The 23065-nt window shown below is 38.6% G+C and overlaps 2 protein-coding genes across 4 annotated transcripts; both read right to left on the minus strand.

Moving 5' to 3' along the window:
- Window positions 1-2844: 2844 nt before the first annotated feature.
- On the minus strand, window positions 2845-13597 carry tspan14 (tetraspanin 14). 3 transcript variants are annotated; one of them, XM_076974028.1, is made up of 9 exons: window positions 13453-13595; window positions 12140-12229; window positions 11177-11227; window positions 10089-10235; window positions 9707-9877; window positions 9200-9325; window positions 8577-8630; window positions 6415-6528; window positions 2845-6260 (listed from the first exon to the last, which is right to left on the minus strand). In XM_076974028.1, the coding sequence occupies exons 2-9, from the start codon at window positions 12218-12220 to the stop codon at window positions 6192-6194; spliced, it is 813 nt and encodes a 270-aa protein (XP_076830143.1). In that variant the 5' UTR covers window positions 12221-12229; window positions 13453-13595; the 3' UTR covers window positions 2845-6191. The 3 variants fall into 3 exon arrangements, with proteins under 3 accessions (XP_076830143.1, XP_076830144.1, XP_076830145.1); XM_076974029.1 differs by lacking the exon at window positions 13453-13595 and adding an exon at window positions 13225-13420; XM_076974030.1 differs by lacking the exons at window positions 2845-6260; window positions 6415-6528 and adding an exon at window positions 7694-7837 and having other exon boundaries at window positions 13453-13597.
- Window positions 13598-20870: 7273 nt separating this feature from the next.
- On the minus strand, window positions 20871-22644 carry mxtx1 (mix-type homeobox gene 1). The gene is made up of 3 exons (XM_076975210.1): window positions 22641-22644; window positions 22033-22217; window positions 20871-21611 (listed from the first exon to the last, which is right to left on the minus strand). The coding sequence occupies exons 1-3, from the start codon at window positions 22642-22644 to the stop codon at window positions 20871-20873; spliced, it is 930 nt and encodes a 309-aa protein (XP_076831325.1).
- Window positions 22645-23065: the final 421 nt, after the last annotated feature.

The following is a 23065-nucleotide window of genomic DNA, read 5'->3' on the forward strand; positions in this document are numbered from 1 at the left end:
CATCCTGTCTCCATCTGCCACACATCTTATCTATTGGACCAAGGCACAAAGAATGGGAGAAGCAGCATTCCCAAGACACAAAAAGTCCTGCACGGAAGATCCAGCTCCTAGATGAACTGTTTCTCTATTGCCTTCGTGTAGCTACTGGACTAAAGGAACAGGTGATTGTTGACATATGTGCAGGAAGCATAGCTACAGTCAAACACAATCATTATCACATGGGCAAATTACCTGTTTTTTATGTTGGGTTCAATGCCCATTTGGATGTCCAGGTGACAAATGGATGACTCCATGCCACACACATTTAGACAGTACAGTCCAGAAGTTATAGTCATACCTCAGAGCACCACCTATCTGACACTTCAGTCTGAGACCTTCTCCAACTACAAGAACATCACTATGTTTGGAGGAGCAGTTACATTCATTTCCATCCTCTTCACAGGTTGATCATGATCATGGCAGATGAGGGTTTTGTCATTGAAGATATGCTGGCAGCTAAAGGTGCAAATCTAATCATCCTACCACTCAAACATGGAAAACAGTTCAGCAAAAAAGACAGCAAACACGGGCTATTGCCCACCTCAGGATACTTGTGGAACAGGTGGAAGGGATTGTACTGTGCCACTCAGATCTAGCATAATTGATGTTTTATGGTGAATTACCAAGGACCAATGTTTCTTGAGCCATGAGTGAATAGGTTGAAGAATGAACATGCATAGTTGTTCATATCCATTTAATATTTTGTTAATCACTTTATCAGTAATGATGTAACGTTTGTCCATGTAGCTCAAAAGGTTGTGCATGCAATTATTTTTCCTTAAAAACACCACACAGATCTTTTTGTATATATTACAATTTCTATTTTATTATTTTGTGTACAACAGTTGCTGCTCACTTTTCATTTTTTATGCAATTATGTCAATCTTTATAGAACCACCAAGTGAAAGCATATATAATAATACAGTATAAAGAGGAACTGTATATGATTTAGATCTTGCACTTCCGATTGGAATGTACTCTGATCTGCCAGTGAGATATGACTGAAACCAGGAGAAATCAATGAGACCAATGGTATGGTTTAAGCAATTATGGACTATGCCATGATCAACTGTGCCAAAAGCGGAAGACGATTTGAGATGATCCTGAATGTAAATGGCAACTAATTTTTCCAATACATTAGAGATAAAGGGAAGATAGGAGATTTGCAAAAACATCAGTGTCAAGAGTAGGTTTTTTGAGAAGTGGTTTATGGCAGTTTTTAGTGAGCACAGCGCATTACCAGCTTGGAAAGAATGATTTATCAGTGTTTTGATCATAGGACTTAAGATGCTAGTGTTTGCTTTTACGAAGGCAGTTGGAAAGGGGTCCAGAGCACATGTGGATAGTTTCATATTTCTGATGATGTCTTCATCCATTTGTTGTGAGACTGCTTGGTATTGGGGATTGGTAACCTCCATTACATAAGAGGTTTGGGCAGGTGAGAAACGCCGCTTGCAAGATTAGAATGGAATGTTTATTTTTGCTTTGAAAAAGTCCATGAGATTTTTACAGTGCTCCTCTGTAAATTCATTTATTGGGGGAACCTGTGGTTTGAGATGATTAGTGGAGAATAAATGTTTAGAGCTTCTGACACTGTTATTGATGATCCCGGAGTAAAACTGTGAACGAGCCTCTCTAAGGGACTTTGTAGGAGCGTGAAAGTTTAAAAAACTGCTTAATGCTGTATTATAATAGTCCACAGCATCACTGACTGATGCAAAGTTTGCAGGACAGTTAGTAAAAAAGCGATACTGTAAATCTGTTTTAAATTTTCTGGTTGATATTTTTCAGATTCCTGAAACAGATTTCACACAAGACAAATGTAAGTTTAAATGAGATGGTCTTGTAATAAGACACATGCAGATCATATGCTGACAAGGGCTGAGTTAGTGATGACTAAATCAAGGGTGTGTCCCTCAATCAAGGGTGGTTTGTGTTTAAAGCTATCCAGTACTTGCAAAAAATTCTGCTGCTGAGTGACAAGAGGGTTGTAGCACAGCACGCGCTGCGGAGCGAGGAGACGGACACAAACACTGAGAAGAGCGAGATTTATTACAGGGAATTCCATAATCGTTGTCAAAGTCACAGGCAGGGGTCAAAACGGAAGAGCCATCCGCATAAGACAAGTAAATAGGCATGACGAACACAGAACAGAGCACAGAAAAATCAGAGATAGCAAATACCACAATGGCAGCGAGGGAAGAAAACACCAATCCACAATCGAACATGAAACCACAATAGAACGACCACGAGAGAACGAATAACCGACAAGGGGCTAGGGAAACACAGGGACTATAAGTACATGGAACTAACAAGACACAGCTGATAACACTGACGACATGGGCGTGGCAGACAGGGGAAACCAGGGCAACAGACAAGCTGGGCGGGATAAACGAGCAAAGAACATAGACACTAGGAACAGGGACACCGGAGTAACAGCTAGGAGAGGGGGGCGTAGCCCTACGTGACAAGGGTGCATTAACATGGATGTTAAAATCCCCTAGTTTTATAATATTGTCAGAGGAAATACAAATAATACAAAAAAAATGTTTGCACTGTATTACACAGAATGTTATGTCACTGATCATAACACTGTTCTTTTCCATCATGTTCCACTCCTCTACAGCCATTTTATAAGACTTAAAACTTTTCCCAAAAACAAAAGGTTGAAGAGATTAGGTTTGCTAACAGGTGACATATGTTGAAGTTTTCCAGCCTGTTCCAGTAACCTACCTACATCCTGGAACTAAAAAAACTGGTCCATAAAACAAAGGCTGAATAACAGAGACAAAAATAAAAAGTCACTTTAGAAATCAAACAGCAAAACTTTATTTTAATTGGCATATTAAAGATTGCAAGTTAATTAAAAAAATGTATTTACAAAACCTCTCACCAATGTCCTAGCAGAAAAATATATCTAAAATTCACTGCTATTTTTAATATACAAAAGGAAGACTTGGTGGCACTGAGCACCACACAGCATCTTTGGGCTGCATCCATACCATATAAACAAACTTACAAACATGTGGTACAAAGTTTGACAAGCATAGTAAAACATGCAATACACAATAAATCACCAAAAAATATCAGACCAGTAGAAAGGCACATTTTGTTTAGAAACTGAGTAAAAAAAAGCATAGAACATGAAAGCTGACATTCTGATGTAGCAAAAATAACTGCATTCCTTATTTGGCAAAAACAGTAGACAGCACTGAAAAAATATGCTAAGTATAATTCACCATCAGTTACATGCCAACTGATGTGTAAAGAGTTTTTACTTACATGGAGTCTGAGAATAGTGTACATAAATATTTAGGTCTAGCAATTGACTGATTCTTGTATAATAATGTGCAAGATTAAGGTTACATTGGGGATAATAATCACTCAGCACTTTCATGCTCATGTTCACCAAAAACTATACTTTCTGTTTTGAATGTGCAGCATGATTCAGTTTGTAATGGACAACTGATTATTTTATGTTTTCAAGCATTTTGAGTCACTGTTTAAAGTACATGATGAAGGGTTTTATAGGTCTTGATTAAACCCAATAGACCAAGTAATGGTCTGTCTAGAGGCAGTAACATCCCTCCTACAGCCAACATGAAGGAATATGTTAAAATCATTGCAATATACCTTAACAGATGAAAATGAACTTGTGAATTTTAACCAACAAAACGCTGATAACAGTGGTGTTCCATTAAAAATGAAAACTATGTAACAACATTTTCATCAGAATGAAAGGAGTGTCAAATGTTCTTTAGGTCTAACATAACCACAGTGGAAAAATCCCTTTATGGACTACAGAAGCATGCTAAATATTCCAAAGCTTTCACATGTTATATTTGCAGGCTTTTTACATTCATTTCAGATTGACAAATTCCCTTATTCTAAAAAAACAAGTTTCTAAGAATATTTGGTGAAATTTAACACCTCATCAACCTGATTCAGCTAATATACATCTACAAACAGTTAACTTACAACTTGGATGTAGCAGTCCACAATGATGGAAAAAACCAAACAGGCATATGAGAAAGTGAAAGGATGTGGAAAGAATGTGGAAGGTTAATACTAATGCTGTTCCAGTGATAATGGGGACAATTTGACCTGTGATAGCAGATTTCCCAGTTATGACATTAACCTCAATACAGAGGAGTACAGTGCTAGGAACAGCAAAAATACTGCACTGCACCCTCAAATTCCCAGGCCTCTGACAGAAGGCTGAAGTATGAAGGACATATAGCCAGAATTATATTTGTAGATTTTTAAGGGGGAATTTTTACTATCCTCTATACAATATACATAAATATGTGTGTGTGTGTGTGTATATATATATATATATATATATATATATATATATATATATATATATATATATATATATATATATATATATTTTTTTTTTTTTTTTTTCTCCCCTGACAGAGGTCCTTCATCAGTAAATTCTTGTTAAAATACCATCTACCTATCACCCATAATACATCTATGGTCCCGCATTCCTAACTGCAATACAATTTGTCATGTTCCAAGAACTGCAAAAGTATCCCTTACTCCCAGCTACTTAGACTTAAGCGCAGTGAGAATGAAAAATTCCTCCAGAAAAGTATAGAACACTATGGATTTCTTAAGGAAGTATAACAAATACTTCCTCAAGTTTTACCTGTTCAAATAATGGGTGCACTGACCATCTATAAATATCTGCTGTTATGACAACAAAAAAATCCTCTTTTGCCGACATATTCTACAAATAAAACAGTGGGTAATATTATGTTTACAGACTTCATAATCCACCAGCATCCAGACAAGACAAAAACATCAAAAGACATGCTCATCAAGAGTGAGATAAATTACATTCAGATAATAACTATGGTACTGTAGCCTGCAAGCAAAGTACCTTTACGGCAAGCGTTTACATTTATTAACAGCCAAGAAAATAACTGCCACAAAAGGATTAACTGTCTTGGTTCTCCCAAGGTTTCTTTCTAACCCCCAGTTTTTCCTTGCCACTTGTCCCTGGTTTGCTCAATAGGGATTTGGACACATGCATTTGTAAAGCTGCTTTGTGACAACATACATTGTTTGACTCTGACTTTAACTGTCACCACCAATTCATCCTCAATTTTTTTACAATGGGAGTGGCCTACTGCATTGTTGGCAGATGTTATAAATTTTATATTGGAGAAATTAAGAGATGGCCTGTTGATTGGTTTGTTGAACCATCAGATGGTTTGGACTATCAGAATTAAGACTGTCTTTTCCAGTGGCAAGGCATATTAATAATAATAGACATTGTATTAATGACATATCTGTTTGCATTGCTATTCTTGCTATGGCAGTAATTAAATTAGGAAACATCAAGAAAAAAGAACTTATTTGCACTCTTGGAACTTTAGAACCCAATGGAATACATGCTATGATTTAAGAGTCTTTCTCATATATATATATATATATATATATATATATATATATATATATATATATATATATATATATATATATATATATATATATATATATATATAGAGAGAGAGAGAGAGAGAGTTCCCCCTACAAATTCAGAAACACGTTGCTTGTGCTGTTGATGAAGGACCTCTGTTTGAAATATCCTGATTCATCTTTTATTTGGGAACACCCCACAGTAAGCATGTCTCTATACACTGTTCTTTGAAGTCCTGATAAATGTGGCTCAATGACACATGAACACAGTTGTTGGTGACATGTGCTCAATCAAGTTTAAGGCAGAGGGACTCACAGACTGAGCATATGCCATTTGTTGATATTGATGGATTAATGACAGTCCAACAAATGGAAAATATCAAGATGTAAAAAAACTAGTGAAGAGAAAACCTGAGAGATCTGAGATAAAAGTGTAGTCCAGCTGTCATCTGGAGATGTAAAGAGGCATGTCTAGACGACTCCAGATTAAATAAGGCAACTCTGCGTTCAATGCTTTTAAGCCTCTGATCCTGGCAGAGTGATCAGAGGAACCATAGAATGACTGGCATGGAAAATTGAGCCAATCATTTAAATAAATGTTTCACCACCTTAAAGGAGGCAATATAAAGATCGTAGAAGAAAAGGCAGATGTTATATGAGGCATCTATCCTCCATAGGCCCCAATTACTTCTTTCTGAAGACTCAACAGTCTAAACATATTAGTAATAGTTAAATTTGACTTTTTCAATGTCTCCAATCAGCGTCCGTGCCAGAAAGATGCCCACCATCTAAACACAGAGACAAGAAAAAAAAACATTGATTGTCCAACACATCATGAGTCAACCATCATCGAGTTTCCAATTGTTTTGAAAGTGCTTATTTCAGTGAACCAAATCTAAGCTTAAAATGTATGCTGTTCATTTCGATACCAGTGTTTCATACCTGTAGCAGTGAAATCACGATGAAGACACCAGCAACTATATAGATATTGCGCGGAAACCATTCTTCTAAAGCCGTGACACATCCTTTAGTATAAATTGTACTAGACCATTTAGCCTGTGTTGAATGGAAAGAAAAACAAATTTACTAGACTTTTACAGGTTAGTAAATCTCAAATTACTCACAAATCTCTATCAAATGTTACAGCACAGTCTTAAATCTCTATGAGAAGAGACATCATATATGACCATTAGGCCTGTCACGATTACATTATCGACTTATCGTACGAAATCTTTTTAAACCGCGATCATTTTTGCTGATGTTGATAATTGGCCATTGGTTTTCCGTGCAAATTTGTTTACATGAGAATAAACCGCAAGTACATTTGATTTCAGAAAGGCACACAGTGCTGCTCTCTCGCACCCCCTCCCCCTTTAAGTGAAGACGAATTTGTGATCAGAGAGCGACATCTACCGGTTAGGAAATGAGTACAGTACATGGAGAGCGTATGCTTCAATAACAGTGCCTCCATACACAGGTGGAGATGTGTTAGTTCGCGAACGTATTCGAGGCTAATAGGACTCGATTTGAATGATTTGAAATATTTAGCTTTTTATCACATTATTTAATGATTGTTTATTATAGTGACCGTAGCACGCGACTCTGCCTACCTCGTGCGAACCTCCACAAACGGTAGAAGCGTTCATACTTGCCGCATCACATTCTTTGCAGTGTTGTTCAAAACGATATGTGGTAGTATAAAGAAATACCCCTCAAAAACAGGGGAATGAACATTTACCTGTCGAATTTTAATGTTGCTTTGTGTTTCAGGTTTGAAAAGTGCTGGAATTTGTGCTGGAATTTGTTGTCACAACAATTAGCTGTCTGACTGAACAAGTTCTCTTGTATTACGTTAACAAATATGAGCCTCTTGTAATTCCAGGACAAAACATGAGAGAACGTGAAGACATTAAAATTGGGCGTTTTGAAAATTAACAACCATTAAATAATGTGATAAAAAGCGAATTATTTCTAATCATTTCGAGTAAATTCCAGCACTTTTCAAACCTGAAACCTGAAAAATTCGTCAGGTAAATGTTCATTCCCCTGTTTCTGAGGGGTGTTTCTTTATGCTACCACATATCGTTTCGGAGAACACTGCAAAGAATGTGACACGGAAAGTATAAACACCTCCACCGTTTGCGAAGGTTCGCACGAGGTAGGCGGAGTCGAGCGCTACAGTCACTCGCGAAAGTATAAACAAGGCTTAACGGTGCCTATTACCTCTCCCCCGCTCCATTCAAGAGGTGTACGACCTCACGAATCGACAGCGCGCGAGGCCCTCGCGCACAGGCGAAGCCACCGCAATTACGTCATTTTCGCCGCGCAGACCCTCGCGACACGTCAAGTATAAACCAGGCTTATGCTGCCGTTAAATACGGACAAAAAGAAAACATTTATAAACATGCTGCAAATATTTGACAAGCAGTATGAACTGTCAAATAAAACCTATATTTCCCAAACTTATATAATGAAGTGAAAGATGGCATTCTGAAGGAAATTAAAGACATCTCATTTTACTCTGCCACTACAGATATGTGGTTAAGCTCAAATATGACCCCATACTTGAGCTTTACAATACATTACATTATTGCAAAGTGGTGTAATTGTATTATTATGCTACAATATTATTATTGTGGCACATTGTCTTAAAGCTCCTTTGGGGAGCCCAGAAGCAAGAAAAAATTCTATAATGGCACTTTAAAATGACAATATTATCGTTTATCGCAATAATTTCTGGGACAATACATTGTTCTGAAAACTTTACCATGACAGGCCTAATGACCATCATATATTCATAAATTGTATACATATATCCATAAATTTTATTCATTTAGACATATTTCACCTGAGTAGGGAAAGTCTAACTGAGAACAAAAATAATGTTATACTGTTATAAAGTGCATTATTTATGAAAAATATTTTAATTCCACAAAAACGTTATTTTACACATTTCTGAGTTACCAAAAGGACAGTAATTAATATGTTTGTTGTAATTAATGTCAATTTATTTAGGCTAAATGCCTTATTAACTTTAATAATTTGACTATGCTGGAACAGAAGAGAATGGTCAGCTTTGAATTAAAACACTGCTTACCACTTACCAGATCATTTGGGTATCTGATATCATAGCCACACTGGGTGTTCAGTACTGCATCCTGTAATGGGAGTTAGGGTTGCATCAGAATGATTTCACTAATAAAGAGATCACAGCAAACTCAATCATATCCAAAAGAAGTGAATTTCCAATTCACAAACACATACAAATCCTCTAGCACCAATTTCTGCTGGCCTTACATACAACTGCCACCGACGTTCTCCTACATTAGTTACAAAGTCTCAGCTTTGGCCTTTCAAAATCTTCATTAACTCTATTGTCGAATGGAATTGTTAACTCTATAAAAGAAACTGTTCACATTCAGAGTACACCACCATAATTGGTCTTGGTGTAGTTAATGCAATACACTGTGGCATCTATATTTGTCTACTTAGCTCTGCTACCAATTTCCAGTCTCCCTCTTCAACCCATCTTACTTCATAGCCTGGAACTGCTCTTATCCACACTGCACCCCATGCACAAAGCCTAATGGATCTACTACTGAACTAGTAAATGCTCTCTCAGAATTTTTTACTTTGCTGATCAGAAAATGTAGACTTGCCTCTCATTTAATACATGGCACTGTGACTATTGTGAAACGAGTTTACAGAGAACAACGAAGGAGCTTACTGCTGGGTCACTGACACAACAAGAGAAAGGCACTCCACATTTCTCTCTGCTGGGGTTGCTCTGGGTACAGTTGAAGTAGACGTTCAGGTTCCAGTCATTGGGGTCCTTGGCTCCACAGCAGTGGTTCTAAGAATAAGGAATGTCATTGGAGAATGACCAACCAGGTGTAATAAACAACCTCATATTATGGATCTCAGTTCTCACTTGCCATCCCATACAAATTAAATAGAAAGCTGTATAACCTAAAATTGTCAGTGTTGACTATTACAAAGGTAATGATACCATTTACTGATTACTTGTCAGACTTAATACAAGAGTTGTTTATGTATATATGTATTTATGCACTTATTTAAGTTCAGTTTGTTGGACTGAACATTTTCAGTCTGACACTCTGTGAATGTAAAAGTATCTATATGTGGGTAGAATGAGCAGTAAATCAAGGTCAGGCCAAACTAAGTCACAGAAATCATTCCCAGAGATTAAGATGAATGAAAATGTTTGTCATACCAGTTTTTGAAGGGAATCAATGAGGTTCTGTAAGTCAATGTCATCCCTGTAGGCCTTCACATTGGCTAAGAAGAACTCACTTATCCACTCCCGCAAGGGCTCCTGAAACACGAGTGCTAGCACTGCTGCTGTTAGCTCCAGGAAGAAGATAAATCCAATAACACCTGAGAACTGGACAACAAGGTGCAAAGACAATGACAAGTCATAAAAAGCTCCAAGAGCTTTATCTCAGAGGAAATGTTCTACAAGTTCCTCTTTCTCTGTGTTTACATGTTATTAGATATGAAGCTATATTTAGTCATTTTGTAATAGTGCAGATTTTGTGACGTTAGCAGTGGTACAGTGCTCCCTAAATTGAACTCTACAAATTTGCCTTACTTACAAATTTGAGGAGACAGATGTTTTCTCTTAGTGCCCCTACACAGCCTGCAAAGCCCAGCACAAATGTGATTGTGCCCACAAACATCACCAGCCACACAGGGTCAAAGCCATGCATCCGTGTCACCAGTGTGAGGTCCAACAAAACACCCTGGAAAAAAATTCACATTATGTGAATTACTGTTCAGAAATTCATGTTCTCACTATTACATAAACCTTTATTAGGTCTGTTACAGCATATTATAATATAACTATAATTCTATAGAAGGGTTCCATCAAGAGGGAAATTAACTCTAAACACTTTCAGTGTGCAGAATGTGCTTTTGAGAAGCCCCAATTCCCTAATTGTTAAGGCAAGCTTGGTGTACATTTGTTCTGAAATACGGTTCCCCAAGTTCTGTAGTTGCTCTGCCATCTCTCCACAATAAAGTGATTATTTTTTTTGGTCCGGTTTTGGTCCTCTGCAGTTTTAACGGTTAAAAAGAAATATTTAAATAGCGAAAATCTAGCGCTAGGACCATGCAGAAAACGACCGCTCCGAGCTCCGCTCCGTTAACACTTTACGTTCCTAAAAATGAATTTTCCATGAAGCAAACCTGGCGGCTTCGTGGCCGCATCCATGTAAACACATGTACGATTTGTAATTCACAAGTTTGAAAACTCGTTCTCGCCCCTACTGTGCAATTTGGTTAGGAATACAGCCGAGCTAAACTATCAAGTTGAAAGTCATCATAGTTTGCTTAGCCATTTTGACCCAGTTCCCAACCCAACTTTAAGAATAGATTAACGGCGATAATCTTTATATCGCCCGATAACAGTATCAAATTAACGAACGCTGTTAACGCCGTTAACGGCCCACCACTAGTTTTTTCACACAATCAACATCTCTGTTGAACCCTAAGAGGCCATCTGGTTAATAACAGCCAAAAACAAACTCTTCTGTATATTATAATGCCACATAGAAAAAGTTATTGGCACCTGATTTTTTTGTCTGGAGTCCAGCTATCCATTTTGGAACTTCAATGTCCTGCTTCAAGTACCATTGCAAGGTAATAAAATAAAAAATAAACTTATCAAATGTAATCTACTCACCTTTTCACTCCAAGCCCAGAATCCAATAGCAATAAAGGCAGCCCCAGCCAACTGGAACAAAGTCATACATATACCATACTTCAGAATAGCTGTGTTCATATCAAATGTGTTACAGCCACTAATAACGTATTCAGCAACTAAAGGCATCGGCAACAGCCAAAGACACAAGCACTGGGGTTACAGCAATTGTTGTTACCAACAAAAATGCAAGACATTTCATTAAACAAAGGTATCGCTAATGGGACTCAAAACCATGTTGTCGGATTACTTTCATAAATGGATTTACACAATATATTAAACTCACAGAGATCAAAACACATTTGCAATTGTTTTACTTCACAATACGAGACATGTGACGTTGTGATGAATTAGAGGGAAGAAGGGGCTCTTTTTTTAAAAGGGCACTACAGCAAACAAAACCATCAGGGGTGGTGCCTACTTATGCTGTCCTAAAAAATCTTACCCTAACACATACTGAGCAAATCATTGAGGATTTGATTATCCTCATGCCTAGAAAAATGTATGCAAACAAGACTCACAACTCTCTCTACCCTATTAAGCAAGCACACTTTCATACAATTCTTTATTTCCTGTTGATGAGCCAAAAAGTCTGCCAGGAAACCAAGCACCATCAGAAGGTCTCCAAGGTTCTCATTAGAGGAAGTGAAACCTGTGGGTGTTCACAATGTGGCAGTGTTATCTGAATAACCACAATGTAAAATGAGCATTGTGTGGAAAGATAACTCTGTAGTATAAATAAGGAGCTTTGTGGATATGTTAGCACCCTCCACAAAGTATAGATTGAAAACATTAAAAGTATGGTAGCACTCATATCTCAGCACACACTATCCATGATCTATCAGAATGGGTGACATGTTAGGATTAACCAACATCAAAAAAATTAATGTATAACAGACATATTTTGCTTTACAGAGTCAGCTATAGGTTTTAATATAAACTCACCCAAAATACAATGTTGTAGCTGAACATGAGGTACTTGTAGCAACAGCTGACCTCTGCATTCTCATACCTGTAATAATGCATCCTCAAACCCTGTTTAAAAAATTAGATGGATATAAAGAATCCCTTTACACTTAAGAGAGGAACATAAAAAATCAATGATCATTCGAAAATGTAGTCAAATTAATTAGATTAATCCAAGATGTGAAAAACTGCTGGGTGTCTTGAGTAGTTGTATTGACACGTGGCCAACCAACTGACCAGCTGATGAAGGTTTGCTTTTCTCATATTCTGATGCTCATATGGTACACTCTATGTCAGAAACTTTAGAATAGTCACGAAGGATGCACAAATAAGGATTATGCACTATTTTGTTTAGCCCAACGCTACCCATTTTTGAAAATGTGTACTGATTATGCCTTGCAAATTTGACATTAAAAACACAGGCTAAACAAACCAGCTTTGTAACAGGATATTAGCCAGCTTCCTAAACACTACCGTGCTGTGAAGTTAAACCGTTATCTTGATGGATACCTTCTGATGATTCGTCGTATTAACAAACGAACATTTAATTTTAGAGCTTCTATCTGTGTTAAATAAGTGTGTTAAGTTGTAACAAACACTATAATAACGACTAGCTAATTGGACAGCTACCTAGAAATAAACACGCAACTACCAAGTCCTATTGTAATAACCTAGCTAACAGAAGTCAAAAGCTAGTTCAGCGAACAACAAACGTTTAGCCTACTGTTTTAGCTCGGCTACAGATTAGTTCATCGCTTTCTATATAACCTTATATATAGGAGCTGCTTATTGACACATTCGAGAAAGTAAAGATGTATTGGATATTTATAAACAGTGTGGTGTCTAGCTAGTCACCTGTTAGCCCATCTAAATACAGTAACGTATCTTAAATTATGATTATAGATTGCTAGCTAGGCTACCCAAATTAGCTAGCTTGTGTCTTAAAATGATAAAGCCTTTGTGTGTGGTTTTCCTCCAAATCTACCAACAAGATAAACTAAAAACGATCATTGAACTCTACTCCACAGGCACAATATTATCCTAAGATACTAAATTATATTTACATGACAGCTAGTTAGTTCATCGCGTTAGCCGGATAGTACTGGACTTCTGAATACAAACAAGCGGCAGCTAACTACAGGGACCGAGTGTAGAGAGAGAAGCTACAGATAAAATCTGCGCCATCGAGCGTAAATTAGCGAATACTGTAGCTATGTGGTCCAGCCAGTACAAAACCTTTCCCCGGTGTTTGTTGTTCAATAATTTAAGGCTTTGAAACTAAAAAAACGTACCAGTTGAGACTGCCGTATTTACGTCCCCACTGCTCGGTTCTTTCTGTTTTTAAGACACTCCCAGTAGCGCCAGACGTATCTGGACATGGCGCTAACTAGTGCGCAAAACGACTCCTCTTAGTCGTGGCCGTCCGTACGTTATGTTTCTCTTACGGATACATGCTTTGCGTGAGCAGATAATAATAAAAAACGTGATGTTATTGTTTTAGTGAAATGAAGCATGGTTTAAATTGTGGCTGTTTTGAAAAATATGTCAAAAACAACAGATACAAATAGGCAGTAGGTGAAAGACATTTAATGAAAATACTTATATGAACTATTTAGTTAAGCGAAAGTGGCAGATACTCTAAATTTGACGAGTTTTGTTAAATATTTTAATATTTTATATAAAAAAAACTATTACATGTAACAAATTCATGCTTGGTACTAACTTCCGCTTTCGCTCTACTTTTGCGTCGTGAGGTTGGTTAGAACATATCCGAGACGCTCAACACGCCCAAACTACTTGTGTTCCTACGACATTTTTGTAGGAACAACAAAATGAAAACACGTTATAAAGTTTATTTGCCCTGCTTGTTGTTTGTAAAGTTTGTTTTACAAAGTATCGACAATTTTACTGCATCATTGCGCAGATGTTTAATGTACTGTATGTTACTGGAGTTGTATTTACAGTCGTATGCATTTGGTTAGTGTAAGATTTACAGATTCATAGGCTTTCTCGCTTGCACCCATATTGAAAGTGCAAGTCCTACCTATTAACAGTTATCGTAACCTTGGCTAACGATAGCCATTTCTTATATTCGATTATTTATTATTTTTAATCGAATTTCACTGGCAGTGTTAAACCTACAAAAATCATCTTTGCTGTCAATTCTGCAGTATGAAATTTCATTACTCTCTCAGACCCATGGTGATGTAGTAAGCATTAAATAACTATAAATATACATTCTAAGAACATTAAATGAGTATCTTAATATAAAATATAAAAAGATCTCTGATATTTACATTTAAGAAAGTAAAGAGACAACTGAAAAGAGTGAAAACCTTTAAGGTGCTAGCTGCCTCTTGTGTTTGACGGTCAGTAGAGGGCGCTTTATGCCTTAATACAGGGCTAATCAACTATATTTTTCTTTGGGCCAAATTTGGCAGATAGCTCTGACCTGTGGTCCGGGGGGGGGACGTAACACTCGTGACGGAGTGTTTTTTCAATAGCCCTGAAATAAATGCTCCGGTTTAAAATTAATTCTCCCGTCAAAATAAAAAACTATTTTAAACAATTTTAATCTGGGTCCAGATGGGATGGCATTTGGGTCCGTATCCGGACCGAGGTCCGTTGGTTGCAGACCACGGAAATAGAAATTTGCAGAGTTAATCAGGAATGAGATTGGGTCCGGACAGGGACTGCATTCGGATCCGGATCCGGACCGCGGTCCGCCTGTTGGTGACCTCTGCCTTAATAGTAGTCATTCACTCAGACCAAAGAGCTGTTCTGAACTACTCGGTTCAAATTATTTGTGGTCAGTGCAACACTTGCATTCATGTTCACCAGCTGAACGTGAATGTGACTGTAGCCTAGTTTGAACGTAAACTGACCCTAGTAAATGCGCATTGGCCAGGACATGCAACATAACCTGGCACTTGTAGTATCCAGCTGTAGTAACAAATGCTGCATCCGGTGTTTCCCAAGGAGAGGAGAGGCTCCACCTTGACATGCGAGAAGTCTCTGATACACCTATGGGACCCCTCAGCATTAATGTCTAGTGGTACGAGTGGGAACAACATGTCAGATATGCCAGAGGCAGAGTCACATTCAGGTAGAACTCATAGGTTTAATAAGTACAACACAAGATGGGACACAAGGTGAAAAAATCAGGCCAAGATCAGCAAAAGAATGAGGAATGAGGAATAGACCATGCAAAACAAACAAGATTAGGGCCAGTCAAAAAAGGCAACAGTAGGGAGGACAGGCATGGTTTAACACATGAATATAAAAGGCCAGTGTGGAAAACTACGTAGCATACCTCAATGACATTGTAGTGTATTCAGACTCCTGGCAACACCGTTTACGGTTATTTGTCATAGTATTTTCTAGGAGTAACCTGCAATAGTCTCTGATTCGACTATAGTCGACTATACCCCTAGTCGACTATGAACGTCATAGACAAATGTACCATTCTATGCTGCTAACCATTAGTTGTTACATGAAATGCCTTTGTTTTCGTTTTATATATCCTTTTGTCAAATAAAATCATCCTAATTTCTGTTAATAAATATTTTAAAATGATGTGTGCGCATTAACAATAGGCATCTTCTACACATTAATAAATCACACCCTGCAGTTGCACAATCCAAATGAGCTGAGCTGAACGCTACAGTATAGTCAGCATCTGCCAAGATTACAATGGATACTAAAAAAACTTCAAAAGTGTGGGAGTATTTTGATTGTTTGATAAAGATGAATCAAACAAAGTAAAGTGCAAGTTATGTCATCAACGTCTTTCATTTCACACAACAACCAACATACCATTTAAAACGCGTTAGGTGAAAAAAAAAACAGTTCAGCCCTCTCGCGTTTTTAAACCCCGTTACTTATATTTTTTTGCTGTTGTGTGGCAATTATTTTTATTTTCAGGCAGGCATATTTTATTTAAAATATTTCTGACATTTTGCACAGTGCCTGTCTGACAGTTTGATATGTGCACTGACGGTGACTTTTTTTGTTAATGTTCTCTAACGTTTCATTAAAAAATAAATAAGTAAATAATTAAATAAATAAAAGCTGAATAAAGCTAACCTATGGTAGGTTAGCTTTATTCAGCTTTTATTTATTTAATTATTTACTTATTAATTATACATATATATATATATATATATATATATATATATATATATATATATATATATATATATATATATATATATATATATATATTTTATTCATTTATCTGAGTGTTTTAGGTTTTACATTATTTTACATTATATATATTTATTCATTTATCTGAGTGTTTTAGGTTTGGTTTCCATCCAAACCTTTCGAAAAAATAATGCGCAATTTCCAAGTTTCGGCAGAAAAAAATGCGAATTAAGCCTTGTTTCCATTCATTACAGTTATGCGAATAAACTTTAGATCACGTTAGAGGACGCCAAACAATAGTGGTTTTACGTCCATCTGGCAGTTACGCATTTTTGCACGTTGAGGTTTTGAAACATTTTTTTCTTTTTCTTTTCTATACATGGAGAAGTTAAATTCAATTTTTGCTCTCTCCAGAACTGTTTTTGTATGCATTTGCCATCTTTACATCGCGATCATGTAGAACCACATGACTTGAGGCAGGGATAACGTCATCGTTTATGCGAAAAAACCCTTTCCATCCAGTTTTTCCGAATTTTGGCGATGCGATAGTCTAACTTTTCCACCTCCTCCTAGCGTGAAAATCTTTTTGCGATATTTGGAGAAGCCTCTCCAGCCTGCAGGAAGGCGGAGTTGGACATCCAACCCCGCCCACATCCAACTCCACCCTCTTCTTAAGACCGAAGCCACGCCCATGTTACGTTCGAAACTCGGGAACTGTTTTGCTCCTAGTAAACAGAACTGCAAGAACTATTTACGTGTGTTTTATAAGTGTTTTAAGTGCAGAACAGGGCCGGCGCCAGAACATATACAGTGAGGGGGCGTCAGAAATTTTCGGGTGGGCGAACGTAAGTTGTTGAGCGGGGGGGGGGGGGGGGGGGGGGGGGGGGGGGGGGGGGGGGGGGGGGGGGGGGGGGGGGGGGGGAGAGTTGCCAGGTTCGCGGTTTTCACGCCAAATTGGGCTTGTTTGAAAATCCAGCCGCGGGTAAAAATTCTGGGGTCGCGGGGGGCGGTTTTTTGAGGCTACTTTTGAGTTGGGCTACTGCGGGAGTTACAAGTCAACACTAAAGCCTAGTTTATACTTGACGCGCCGCGAGCGGCGCGAGGGTCCGCGCGGCGAAAATGACGTAATCGCTGTGGCTCCGCCCGTGCCGGTCGTGCACCTCTCGAATTTTGTAACTTCGCGCGCGCGCCGCGCTTCAGCGCGATGGACAAAGTCATGTTTGCCGGGGTTCATACACCTATACAAGGTGGAATTAAAGCACTTGTACGTCACTTTAAAGGTCCATTTCAATATTTCCCAGCACGGTTAAACTTAATTAAGTTAAATATTTATACATATTACTCGAAATGAATCGAAATAATTTCGCTTTTTTATCACATTATTTAATGGTTGTTTATTTTCAAAACGCCCAATCTTAACGTCTTCACGTTCTCTCATGTTTCGTCCTGGAATTACAAGAGGCTCGTATTTGTTAACGTAATTTCAACATTTTAATGTACTTTAGCCTAAATTCCAGCACTTTTCAAACCTGAAACACAAAGCAACATTAAAATGCGTCAGGTAAATGTTTATTCCCTTTTTTTTGAGGGGTGTTTCTTTATACTACCACATATAGTTTCGGACAACATTGCAAAGTCATATTTATGTTTGATGCCTGATGTGTATATATACGGTCTCTGGTCAGGTAAAATGTTCTTTCACCGGTTTTGCAGAGGTTTTTTATTCTCCACTGCTACCTATCGCCACCTATCGTTTCGGGAGAACACTGCAGCGACGCTCGCGACGTTCGCGAAAGTATAAACGCCTACACCGCTCGCCGCAGGGTCGCGCGAGGTGGGCCGAGCCGCGCGCTACAGTCACTCGCGAAAGTATAAACCCAGGCTTTAAGAATCGATCGCGATATAATACTTAATTTGTCTCCATTTTACACACTCGCCACCCCCCGTCCAACAACTTACACTCGCACCCCCCCCCCCCCCCGTCAACAAATTTGGGCTTTGGGCTAGTTTAGGCTTCTGAAGGGCGGGTTTTACACTGATTTTGTGCGGGATATTTTTGTAGGACCTGGCAACCCTGGCCGCACCCCCCCCCCCCCCCCCCCCGTGGCGCCGGCCCTGGTGCAGAAGTGCATTTTCAAGTACTTTAGCCTAATTCCAGCACTTTTCAAATCTGAAACACAATACAGCATTAAAATTGGTCAGGTAAATGTTCCTTCCCCTGTGTTTGAGGGGGTGTTTCTTTATACTACACATATCGTTTCAGGAGGACACTGCAAAGATTGTGACGCGCGCGAGGTGTGCGGAGTCGCGCGCTACGGTCACTCACAAAAGTATAACTAGCTTTATAGGGGAGACACGGAAAGACATCGCTAAAAAGGAGAGCTCTTATGTGATTTAGGAATGTGGATCTTGTGTTTAAAAATGTCTTTTATATAATTATTTGTTCAATTAATTGGTTCAACGCAGACAGATTTCTTCATAACTTATAATTAGTAGGCTTGAAAGTTACCGGATCGAGGCAGACAGTTCCCAGAACGCATCCTTCCAAAATGAAAGAGTTCCCGGGTCCCTGTTCCGGCAGAATCCGGCTCAAAATAAGCCCTTATTACACCCCTTCTCCATTACCAACATTACCAACATACCCCTTCTCTATCACCAACATTATCAGTAAACATTACCATTTTAATTGTGTACTTATAGTAGCAGAGTTGCCAACTCTCACGCATGAGCGTGAGACACACGTATTTGACCGTCTTTACACGCTCTCACGCCACACATCCGATTTCTCACGCCGAAAAAAATCTAGTTTATTTACCTCTGATCTACATCTATGATTTGAGTTACTAGTTCGCTCTGGCGCCAACCAACGGCGATCGATCTATCGCGATATAACACTTAATTTGTGTCCATTTTACATCCCCCCGTCAACATTTTACGTTCGCCACCCAATAAATAAAAATAATGAATAACATACGTGGAACGATACACAAAGTAAACGAGGTATGTGTAAATTAAGCGCAAAGACGTGTCTCTTGAACACTTGTGAGTTATTATGCATATTTTCAAGTATCACACAGTTATTCTCGAATGAAGAAGTAGTGGGTTGGCGCACGACAGCGCATTAGAGGGTGGAGTTGGATGTGGGCGGGGTTGGATGTCCAACTCCGCCTTCCTGCAGGCTGCAGCGAGACATACTTGGATATTTGGGGCTTTTTTCGAATTTTGGTCTTTTTCCATCCAGTTTTTTTCATGCGCATTTTCAAAATGCGCAAAAACTCGGTGGATGGAAAATCGACGTGGAAAAAAGTCCTGAATGAGAATGGGGTCCCGTTTAAGGTGCTCTAGATAAAAAAAAACGATTTGACTATTAGTCGACTAAAGGGAAAATCTGACGAATCAGATTCGTCTATGAAAATCCTTAGTTGATGACACCTCTAGTATTTTCTCACCTACAGGCTGAAGCTGAAGAAATTCAACCTGCCACAGTCCACGATGATCCAGTTCTACATGGTCATCATCAATTCTATCCTCACCTTATCAAAAAAACTACCTGGTTTGAATTCAGAACCTCACAGGAGTGAGCCGAACTCCAGCACATAGGTACTGGAAAGAACCATCAGATGTAGTTCTCCCAGTGCTGTAGGACATTTACCAACAGCAGGGTTAAAGCATGCAGGCAAAATTAAAGCCAGGCTTCTCTCCCTGGACACCACATCTACCAGCCATGTCTGTCAGCTAGGAGACTCAGGCCTATCAAGGCAGGCACAAAAAGACCTGCAACCCAGTTTTTTTTTTTTTTTTACCCCAGAGCTGTAGCACTCATTAGCTAACTGCAGAGGACACATTTAACAAAAACTTGGTAGCTCTTTTAAACAAGTTCTCTTTATTTATTATATACTCATATATTTTCTCTCCCCTTTAGCTTTATCTCTCTTACTTTAATTTGAAGTTGTCTTGAATATGTGTACACAATCTAAGCACTTCATCATGCAAAACTCAGGCAGAGAAGAAAGAGAATATTTGATAAGCCTTTATTTAAATACAAGTGCAGCATGATAACAATGCAAGGGTAGATAACTAGAGAAAACATTACAAGTAAATCAATGTGCATATTTGTAATGGAAAAAATAATCTTTTTGTTAAGGGATTCAGATCAATACAAAAAAATATCTTTTGCATTGGCTTACCCAACACATTTAATTATCATCAGATTTATTTAAAGGCTTAGGCTGTCTTTTAAATATAACAATCGCACCAAGTTAGTTAGCTTACAAGATCATAAAGAAATATGAATATAGTTAAAGCTCACTTTTTTAACCTAATACAATAATAAGAAGAACAAGGTGACGTAAATGTACTTTATCATACAGAAATATGAAAATATTTGTGCAGTAACTAAATATGCAAGGAAAGATGCTTGCAAACTATATCTGTGCCAGTGTGAGATTCTAGTTTGTTCAATGAAGCAAACTATGAGATAAATAGGAAAAAACTAAAAATAAATATCATAAATATAATTATAATACTTTTAGAACCAATTCTAAAGTAAAATAGGCTAAATTCTTTAATAATACATTATCTTGGTATCAGGTGGGTGGTTATTCAGACTGTCTCCTTCCCACCAGTCTCCTTGCAGCTCCCCCAGAATCTCCTGTAAGGAGAGTGCAGGCAATTCAGGCACTGGTCCATGATGAAGGACCTTGTCTTGCTGGTTTCCCACTTCAGACATTTTTGGATCTTGCAAGCAGAAGGAGCTGGAAGCTGGTGTGCACGCCTGGCTTCTGTCCCAGGGCACTGAGTCTGGGGTAGAGAAGGCCACAGACTGAAGAGTGGGGCTGTAGTGTTGCTTGGGGGTAGTAAGAGGGTAGTAAAATGCCTGGCTAGAGCTGGAGCCGTGAGAGGGGCTCCATGTGGAATGGACAGGTGACTCTTGATCATACCGCAAAGGCCAGTTAGCATTCACCTGCTCAGAGCTAAGAAGCATAGGACTAGAATGGGTGTTTACAGATCTGCCTGAGTGGTGACCATATGAAGGGGTGGCGTAGCCTGAATCATCACATACAGATGGAGGGGGGCAAAATCCATAGTAACAGTCTTCTTCTATCTCCTCCTTAATTTGACTGGGGTGCATAAGCGGGACAAGGGGTGATGGCATGTTTCCTCCTCTTCCTTCTTTTGTGGTGGAATGTGGTTGAGGTGGACTCTGGGTAACTGTGTAAACTGGTGAAACAGAGTCAGTCTGCCACAAAGCCTTTTTGGCATTTTTGCACTTCAGTGTACGTGCCCTCCTATTCTGGAACCAAACCTATCACAAGAGAAGGAAGATAATGTTACTTAGCTATATAAGAATACAGTCATGAGATTAGAGGTAGAAACCTAATGCACTAGATAAGAACAGTTCTGTGAGAAGGTTGAGGTTAATCATTTTCAAATGACATCCTGCTATAGCAGAATATAGTCAAAGCATTAATGTTTATCTGTGCTAGTGTCTCCTCTGTTGACATATTGAACAGTATGCCAAAGACAACTATAGATAAACTCATAGTTGCATCATCTCTGTGCAAGTAGTATAAACAAAGATGTTGATAAAACTATCACCAACTGAATCCAAGTTGCACTTTAATTTAAATATCCTGTAAGCATAGCAGTTTGTGAGTTTGTATGTGTGTGAAGAGCCCACTACACATGTGTGGCTCTGTGGTGCTGTACTCCATTCCATAGAGTACCTGAATGCGAGACTCAGGCAGGCCTGTTGTTTGTGACAGGCTCTCTCTGAGGCTGATGCCTGGATACGGGTCTGTCTCGAAGGTGGCTCGGAGAAGCTCCACATGTTCTTTAGAGAAACTTGTCCTTTTCCTGCGGCTGGCACTCCGTGATGTGGCTGCACTGACAGAAGTCTGTCGAGGTGCTTCTAGAAGGGAGGACAAAAAGTCAGTCTGAAGCAGAACAATCAGGTTTCACAGCTGCTGATAGATCAATATTTGTACTGATATTTTTACTGTATCACTTGTCCTGAGTTTCAAACCTGGCACATAATTAATTAAGTGAAACAGTGGCTAAAAAATCCATGAAATTAAACCAATTAATTTAGCTTTCCAGAAAATGCACAATTTACTAAACATTCACATGAAAATCATACATTATGAGCTACAACCTTAAAATAACCATTTGATCAAAGTAATATTTGCCTACTGCAAAGTATTTACAAAATATTTACAGGGGAATGAGACATCACAATGAGTCATTTAAGTAGCTACATTTGCTATGAGTACATGTTTGATGTATTACAATGCAATGCACTTTAAATTTACAAACAAAATGATATTTTACTTACCCATATTGGTGCCTTTCCACATAGTGTGCCTTTCAGGTGTATTAATCCTTATTTAACTAGGTGCTGGTTTCCCAAAGCTGTATTAAGGCCCTTTTCTTTTTATGCTCCCAAGGGGTTTCATTTGTGATCCATCCTCAACCCTCTTTATAGTCATGCCCCACAGAACCTATCCCATGACTCCTCACTCCCCCCCCCCCCCCCCCCCCCCCCCCCCATAGAAGTGCTTATTGAGCGACCTGCTGGGAAGGTGATAGTGATTAAGGGGGGTAAAGGGGGCACTCCTCAAACCTCAGTGGTCTGCTTACATCACAACCAACTACAGTCAGAAGTATGACATGAACCTACATGTTCATGTTCATGAATATAAAAGTCAGAATATTTCAGAGCTAAAAAATGGGCCTCGTGCAGGACCATTGTTCTCTTTA

The sequence above is a fragment of the Brachyhypopomus gauderio genome, chromosome 15 (genome assembly GCF_052324685.1).
Source record: "Brachyhypopomus gauderio isolate BG-103 chromosome 15, BGAUD_0.2, whole genome shotgun sequence".
NCBI lineage: Eukaryota > Metazoa > Chordata > Actinopteri > Gymnotiformes > Hypopomidae > Brachyhypopomus > Brachyhypopomus gauderio.